Source organism: Notamacropus eugenii, chromosome 2 (assembly GCF_028372415.1).
Source record: "Notamacropus eugenii isolate mMacEug1 chromosome 2, mMacEug1.pri_v2, whole genome shotgun sequence".
In the NCBI taxonomy this organism is placed as follows: Eukaryota; Metazoa; Chordata; class Mammalia; order Diprotodontia; family Macropodidae; genus Notamacropus; species Notamacropus eugenii.
Genome location: NC_092873.1, coordinates 349115011 through 349124041, shown reverse-complemented (window position 1 = coordinate 349124041; position 9031 = coordinate 349115011). Strand labels below are relative to the sequence as shown.

General features: G+C 41.6%; 1 protein-coding gene across 6 annotated transcripts in view; it reads right to left on the bottom strand.

Annotated features, from left to right (window-relative positions):
* Positions 1-550: 550 nt before the first annotated feature.
* GJC1 (gap junction protein gamma 1) overlaps positions 551-9031 on the bottom strand; it is a 41470-nt gene continuing 32989 nt past the window's right edge. For all 6 annotated transcript variants that reach the window (XM_072646006.1, XM_072646001.1, XM_072646004.1 and 3 more), the window contains 2 exons: positions 8192-8267; positions 551-6941 (listed from right to left, as the gene is read on the bottom strand). In XM_072646006.1, the coding sequence (XP_072502107.1) occupies positions 5743-6921 (1179 nt within the window). In that variant the 5' untranslated portion in view covers positions 6922-6941; positions 8192-8267 and the 3' untranslated portion in view covers positions 551-5742. The remainder of the gene's footprint in view (positions 6942-8191; positions 8268-9031) is intronic.

Sequence of the window (9031 nt, the reverse complement as noted above, 5' to 3'; positions counted from 1 at the left end):
CCCCCTACAACCTTTACTCTTCTTCTTGGAGTTAAGAGTCAGAACACCACTGGCAATACGGAACTGCACCATTCCAAACTGGACAGTTTGTGGCTGACCATACCTCCTGATCCACAAACCTCCATGAGGCAGCTACTCCAGAATTAAACCACTGAGGAAAGAGATAAGTGATATGGAAGATCTAAATTCTTGACCCTCTACATTTAAATTCCTTCTTCCTACGTAAGATCACTTCCTAAATCATAACGTCCCAAGCACATTAGCCAGGCCATCCACAACACCGCTTCAGAAAGGGGAACACGGGCCTGCAGAGCAGTATTCTGAGGAAACAACTTCCGCAGGGGATTTTCTGGACAAGCATTCCCACTGAGATCAACTTACTGGGAACAGTGGAGAAGAGAATTCAGTATCAAATGCTATTACTAAAACCATTAAGTTCTTGGAGGCATTATTTTATACAAAGAATGGGGAAAATCTGAAACACGACATTTTCAGGCAGCTGAATTATTAATGGGTTTCAAGCTTTGGAAAAAGATGCACAGACCACAAATGAATCTTCTAAACTGTATTTGGAACTGACAAAACATTCTTTAAAAAACAAAACCTTACTGGAGACAAATCCATGGACACAGGGTTTGCTTCTGCCATAAAGCTTTACATTAACCACAGAGAGAATAAAATCAGAAATGTGTGATCTTTGGTACTGGAATGGAGAGTTCCCCAGTTATTCATGCACTTTCCAATTCTCGTACACTAAATAACATTAGGTCACTGGTTAACTTAATTGGGTTTTCTGTTTGAATTGCCCTAGAAAGTTGGAAATCCCAGCTAATTTGGTTCAATATTCATTTGCTAAGTACAACTATAAATAACTAGTGCCTGAGGTGGAGACTTCCATGAAAGGTTGGTTACAGAAAACACGATTGAGTACAATAGGGGAAAAGATTTCCAATCTTCTAGGAAGCACACAAGCAGACATGGCCCATGGCCCCTGCTCAACCACAGCAAACAGCCTCATCCTGAAAAAACATAGCTCCTATTTTGATTTCTGTAGTGATTTTGGACTGGAGTTGAAAATGCTTTTCTTTGGTTGCTTTTATTCTGTAAAATTATATATGGTTTTACTTCTTCAAGGAGTGATTACCTGTGAACATGGAATGTGCATGAATGAAACCCACTGAACATAACAAAGGAGAAAGAGCTATGTCTGGGCAGCAGTAAATTACATTTTAAGGTCTCCATGATGTGCAGACAGAATGAATGACAAGCACACAGCTTGATGATTCCAAAATCTGAAAGGGTCAGTAAGTTGAGAGAAATTACTGGCACGAATGAACTGGGATTGTCAAACTTTCAGCATGGTACAGTTTCCATTACATCTTTCTATCAGGGCTCAATTTTTTTTTTTTTTTGGAAGGGGAAGAATTTTCTCATGGGATTACATGATTAGAAAAGGGTAAAATAAAAGATACTGCCAAGTTCAGCTCATATTCCACAGGAGTCAGGATTCCATCAAGATATAAGGTCAGCTTCCTAAAGGCAAAACGGTCATGGGTCATTTAAACTGAGCATACATGTAGACACAAACTGTACATGGGATACCAGACAGGTGAAGGAAAAGTCCCTCTATATCTAATGCTTCATATTTATCACTCACAGCTGCCAAGGGCCCTGAATCATTACCCTCTGGTAATTTCCTCTGTCACTGGGAAAATCATTAGGTAAAACAGAATCTTATCAAAAGTCCTTCCAAAGGGGAAGGTGAAGTCTCAGATACTTGGTTTTTTATTGAAAGTCAGCTGCCAATAGTCCCTTCCCTCTCCCCGCCACTTACTTATGTAGGTGCTGTTCTTAGAAAGGGGTGCTTCAGAATGTAGAGAGCACAAAGGGTGGAAATTTCAGCACCTGATGGGTGCTCTCAGGCAGAACGGTGCTGCTTAAGTGAAACCCTTCCTCAGAAAACTTGGGTTTTCTTGGGTTAATAAGGTTTCCCAGGCTTTGTAAAAGGCTGTTGAGTCCTGTCACCTGTGGTGCTGGAGAGACACTTGGTCATCATTAACCAATTCTTTCAACTGCATGCATGTCTTGCACTTCAAATTCTAGACTCAGACAGATGACAAAATAGTGGTAACAATAACACTTGGTGTCCTGTTGTCATTTTAAGTTCTCCAGGAGCTCTACTGAGGCCACCCCTCACAACATCCCTGTGAGGTAGGCAAGAGAACAGTTACTGTGACCATTTTACAGAGAACGTTCCTTCAGGAGCTTGAACAAAGAAACAAAATGATGTACCCAAGGTTACAACATGAAGAAACGAAAAAGGCTAGTAACGTGATGTTGGAATTGGAGCTATGGGTCTCAGGATGGGGCTCTAGCTAACAAATCACACACACTTTTACCTCCTCCTTCATAGGGGGAGCACATAAAGATGGTGGAAGCAGTTAAGAGAAACAGAGAAATACAAAACTAGTTTACTCAATACATCCAAAGATTTCGGGAAAATATAGTCACTGATCTCTTTGTCTACTCCAACTACAAGAAACACCTTCAGAAAGGTCTTCACCTTTCTCGTCACTGAGTGTAATTCCATAGTCAAGGAAACACTGACTTCCAAGATCTTACGGTTGCTGGATGAACAACTGTAGAACCAGGTAAGATTCTTAAACCTCATAAGGCAATAAAATAAAATAGAATAAAAAGCATTAGCATTTAATTCATGGGAAATGTCTGATTTTTCTTGTGTTAGCCTTTTTCCTTCAAGACTCACCCAAGAAAAAGGCTTTTTAAATGATTCTCTGGTGAGCCTCTTCTCAACATCACATTTATAATGACATCCAAATAAGGTGAGCACTGCACTAGAATAAATGCAACCATGCTTCAAAGATCCAAGTCTTCCACTCTACCAGTCCGTCCTTCCATTAGAGAAGCACCCCACGGAAGGATGGAGTTTTGGAAAAGGTCAAATTCTGAAGTTCTCCAGCAATATGATAAATCAGAATGGCCTGTCTGAATAGTAGGGGCAAGTCTGGAATCTTGAACAAGCTAAGAAAAACTGCAACCAGGCTCCATGTTAAAGTAAACAAGCAGACTGAGCAAGAAGTGCCTTAATTCTATTTTTTTTTTTTGGTGGGAAATATTATTGGTGGTCCAGTGTTTAGTGGGTTAAGTGGGATGCAAATCCTGTGATCTTCTTGTAAATCTGAGGTATCTGGGGCTCTGCCCAGGACATACAGGTAGGCTCTTAGAAACACTGAATTGCTGAAATGATTTGGACACTTCACACAAGCAAAGGCTGAAAGAAAGCCTACTGAGAAAATAGGCACCAAGCATCAGGAAACGCATCTCTTACACAGAGGGAAGAGACAGTGAGTAGATGTTTTTCAAACAACTGCTATTTCCATGTAAGATGTTTAAGAGTCATCCACAAAGTCACCCATGAGGAGATTCAAAATAGAGGACAGTTCTTAAAAAACAAAAAACAGAGAAGAGCCAGGGGCAGGATGGGTGCATAAAGAATACTTCAGGCTTCCAATGTCTTTGCCCAGGCTCTTGACAAGGGAGGCCCTTTCTCCCCTGACTGATATTTTCCCCTGGCTAAGCCATCCCGCTCTTCTCTAGGCTTTTTCCAAAATTCCTCCTTCAAGTAAGAGAGCTACATGGAGCTCTACCGTGCCTCAAGCTTAGTGACAGTTGAATTAATTAGAGGCAATCCTTGCCTGGCTAGACTTGGGAAGCTCAAATCTTGCATATTTTCTTAAAGTGAATGAAGATAAATTTCCTTCTTAAGCTTTTGCTCCTAAAGAAAGTGTGTTTATGTTTTTTATCCATGATGTATATATGGATTAAATTTCCTGAATATTTTCCTTTTGTCCTGCTTGGTTTTATTTTTGATTTAAGATGCCTGGGGGACCCAGAGGACACTCTTTTTTGTTAGGCAGAAAAAAAAAAAGCACTGTAAAAGTGAACATGAATGACTAGAAGGTAATTCACATGTTATGTTTTGGATTGCAATGGAAAGAAACAAAAACCCATAAAAAAAGAGGAGGGCTTGCTTCCAGGATTTCACTGAATGACAGGCAGCTGGCAGGTCTTAGGAGTTACATATAAGGAAACTGAGATTTGGAGAATTTGTGGCCTATAAGCAGGCCTCTAGGTGAGGTCCAGATAGGTATCTCTGTGGAAATGACCCACTAGAGAAAAAGTCCCTTTGTTTTCCTTTCATTACCAGGCAATTAAAAAAAAAAAAGGTTATATGCCCTTAGACAAACAATGTGAAAATACCAGAAGGCCAACACTTTGACATGACCCAATGCTAAGATTACCCCTCCCAAAAGGCTAAAAATGAACATAAATTATCAGTACCTTACAAATAGGACAGCCTCCTCTTACCAAAAAACAGTACCACAGGCTGCAAACAAGGAAAAGTCTTCCCTTTTGCTTTTACAAATGCCAAATATCTGCCAAAATGTCCAGAATACCAGCCTAGATTAGTTTTCTGGGTAGAAAAGCCATCTTAGCCTATCACTCTCCCTACCTGGCCAGGGTTGCATGGCTAGTTAGAATCCATGGACCTTGGATTCCAGGCTCTGGTGTTTTGCAGCCGGAGTAGCTGTAAGCAATATTCATACAAGCACAGCTGTTTGTACACTTCCTGCTAATATATAAAAAAGGAACTGTTTATTACAGGCTTCATGAGAGACCAGTCAGGCTACAGGAGGGAGACTTAAGACAATCCAGGCAAGGAATAACTTCATCTCCCTGCTTCCACAGCCCATTTTTCAGGTGCGGCTTTGCTTTCTGACAAAGTAAGTGGACACTCCCAGGGAAGTCATACTATCCAGATATAGGCAGGCCTCCCTTTGTGCAACAGATACGGGGCAAATAAAAAAAAAGCTGGGTGATTTTAAAAAGAAATTGGATGACATGCTATCTGCATTAGCCAAGCTCACTAACTCTGTTGAATCTTTTCATAGAGTGTAGTACTCCCTGCCCCCGCTACTTTTTACTTCATTTCTTGTAACTCAGGCTTTTCACCTATTTGTTTAAAATGGGGCACACCTGTATAAGAGGCAGTTTTGATTATCTGGTTAAGACCAATAGAAGTTTGTCTCTTTTGGGGAAGAGGGAAGGAACTTAGTCCACATTACTGCAGGGTTTTCTTCTCATATCTGCAAACTCAGGGTTCCTTCTTGGCCTCCCTCTATAACTGAAGTCCTCCTTACAGCATGAGGCACTTTTATTAAAAACTGCATCTATTATAACTTTAAACACATGGCAAAAGTCTGCTGACCAAAGTAATAACAACACTAGCCAAATGCTAGGCGTTATCTATTACAGCTTTTTTCCTTTAATATAAAAGTATAACTGCAGAGTTCAAATGTACAAATACAAAAGAAAATTAGCATACTAAAAATGTACCATAATACTGTACATAAAAAACTGTTCAACAAGAGTGATTTAAATATATCTGTTCTTTTCCAGATCTGGAAGACACAAGGGTAAAGTTCTGCAACCGTGTTATTGCTGAGAACATGTGCCCGGGAACGCTTTGTTTCCCTTCTCTCCCACTCCCCAGTCTCCCCCTCCTGGCCCCAAGTCCTCTGAGCTCAGATCACTGGCCAACACTATACCTCCCTGAAGACAACCAGAGCCAAATGTTTACTTGATGGAAGTCATTATTCAGTGCGCCGCTTGCTGCTTACCCTAAATGAGGAGAAGCACCAGTTATGAGCCTGGCCAAGATTAAATCCAGACAGAGTTCTTCCCATCCCCAGATTTGCTACTGGCACTGCTTTTGTTGGAGCCAGCTTTGGACTTTTTTTCCCGGGGCCCATGGCGACTGTTCTGGTGGTTGTAGGCCTGGATGGCAAGATCCAGGCGCTCCTGGGCCACTTTGATTTCTCGCTGCAACATCTCGAGGTCTGCGGGGAGGTTCTCCTCATTGCTCCCATACTGCTGCTCCTGAGCAATGTTGGCCTTGTTCTGTTTGTAGGCAATCTTAGCATTGGACAGTTCAGTGTACTGGATTTGATCAGGTTTGACCACAATGTTATAGCCAGGTGGAGCAGAAGGAGTATTCCAAGTGAAAGGATAATTATAAGCACCTGAATCTTCCAGTTCTCTCCTTTTGCTATTTAGTGAGTCACGTATAGTCCCAAACCCCAAGTGGAGCATTTCCCAAATGTTGAGGATCAGACAGAGGCCTGTCACACCGTACATTATCAGCAGGAATATGGTCTTTTCAGTGGGCCTAGAAATGAAGCAGTCTATTTTATGAGGGCATGGGACTCTGCTGCACACATAAAATGGGCGGACCTGGAAGCCATACAGAAGATACTGCCCCACCAGGAAACCCACCTCAAATAAGGTCCTTGCTAGTAACTGCAGCACATAGATTTTCATGAGTCCATCTTCCCGAATCCGCCGCCGGCCATCATGCTTGGGTTTAGGCTGGCTCTGTTCCTTGTTCTCTTTTTCACTTTCTAATTCCATCTCTGGGTACATCATGGGGTCTTCCTCATGGTCCTCCTCGGTTTCTTCCAGGCCCCGGTGCTGCTTCCAGCGCATTGCATAGGGTTTGCTCCGTGCTGCCTTCTTGTCTGCTTCCCCATGCTCCATTTTGGCAATCTTGTGAATGGCATAGCCCAGATACATCACTGAGGGGGTGGCCACAAGGATGATCTGGAACACCCAAAAGCGGACATGGGACAGAGGGGCAAAAGCATCATAGCAGACGTTCTCACAACCCGGCTGTTCTGTGTTGCAGACAAACTTGCTTTGCTCGTCATAGTAGATGGACTCCCCACCCACAGCAGTGAGTACAATCCGGAAGACTATCAATATGGTGAGCCAAATCTTCCCCACAAATGTGGAATGGTTGTGGATCTCCTCTAATAGTCGAGTCAGGAAGCTCCAACTCATGGTGACTGGATTGGCTTATCCTGCACACAAAGGAGATGACCTCAATAGTGAAATCTAAAAGTGTTTAAAAACTTGAAGAAATTCACCTTACTGGGAAGTACAGAAGAACTACCCTCATCCTCATTCAGGATCAGTTAATCTAAACTCAAGAAACACATATTAAAGTGAAACATGGTGTAAATAGTATTTTGCTCTTTACCCCCCATTGGCCAATCTAATTGAGTTCAACTGTGAGGGTTTACATTTGGATGGTTCTAGGTGTTGCCTAGTCTTGAAATTACTTTGGAGTCAAGTCCAAACTCCTGAGTCAGGCTGGACCTGAACCGACTTCCAACTCTTTGGCTCTGGTCTACCCAGATTCCAGAAAACAATATTAGGAATGGCATGAAACCAGACTAATCTCAGGAAAGAGAAGAATATAGTGAATTCCCATTTCAATATTTTATTCAAATTTTGGATTTCAAAGGCATCTAGAATCTGCTAGGTTCTACTGAGATCTTTTCAACATTCATCAACAGCCATAAGGTAACTGCTAGATGATAAATTCTTTGGCTATGCCAACCTGTGAAACAAAGATCTTTGTTGTTCATTAAATGTTGCAAACTTAACACCATCTGTTTAATGGTCTAACTGCAATGGGTACTTCTACCTAATACAGATACAAAGGAGCTGGGTTCTTAAAAGAGGACAACAGATTTTTTAATAGGTCACTTCATGGATCACTTCACAGTAAGGGTCAATTAAAAATGAACAAACTATATGTCCTTTCAGGAGCAGCTGAAATGTGGGACCAGGCAGCAAAGTGTTAAGGGGAACTAAGGAAATGGTACAGCTGGAAATCATTAGCAACAATCAAGAGTTGAAATTTAAAGACAGAAAGAAACTAAGGAGAGACTCACTCCCTCTGCAGCCCCTGGCCAGCCTGCCTCATACGGCAGATCTAGGAACCTGATTTTGTTTAAAGCCTGCAATGAGTAAGTTCAGCAACAGAATTCTATGGCCATTTTATAGAACGACAGAGGTTGCATGCAGATGATTATATTTAAACTGTAGTTTCTCTATGAAGTCTAGCGAATGAGACGGCCCATTTGAAATGACTAAACTAGGTCCGCATTTTAAGAGGAAAAAAAGGAGTGTTTTCCTCAAAGGCTAGTTTTGTTCTAAAATTTTTATACTGGCTGTTGGAAAACGGGTGAATGGACTTCTGCTCCTTCCACTTACTGGCATTTTATGCACCCCACTCAAAGGAAATCTGAATACACATTTTTACCTGTTAGCCAGAACTTTGGTTATGCAGAAGATGCTTGAAGAATGGATGTTTAGCTTGCAGTTCTTCCAGAATCCCACTGAAAGGAAAAAAAAAGACAAGACAGCATCTTAAGCCTCCTCCCATAGGTGACAATGAGTTACTAAAATGTCATATTCAAAAGGCACAAGGAAACAAAACTTCCTTTATACACAAAGCACTGACAATGAAGGCCCTGAATTACAATTTGAATGTTACATTTCTCTCTCTTTTTAAAACTATATGAGGTAGGACCAACAAAACAGCAGTGAGTTATATACTCTTTTGACACAGCAATCTGTGAAAATATGACGAGAAGATGAAATATTTATGAGAAACAGAAGCTGATAAACTCTGTCATCCATAGGAAGCCAAAGCAGAGGCAATCCCAGTTCATTTAAATCAGGTCACCAAAGGGACCTCACACATCTTTATTCTCTCTACATTTTTGGACAATTTCACTACCTGTTATAAACAAACATGTCCTGTTTGACGATGAGTAGCCAAATTATTTACCTAAGATGCCCCCTAGCTCTTTCTGTCACAGAAACATTTCCCAGCTGAAGGCAGCGGATTTGGCTCCTCCTGCCCCTGCTCATCCCCTTCCTGACCAGTGAGTCCTTCATGGGTGTTACTTCCATCCTCCCCATGCTAAGGGGGCTCCTAGCTTACTGAGACAGGAGGGTGTCTCATGTCACTTGTACCCTGCACTACTTCTCATCCTTCAGTCAGTGAGTGTTTTTAAATATCTACTATTTGCCAGGCACGGTTGAGAAACCCCTGTGGTCTGGATCAGGGGCTCCAAATTTGGGTTTTAAATATTTG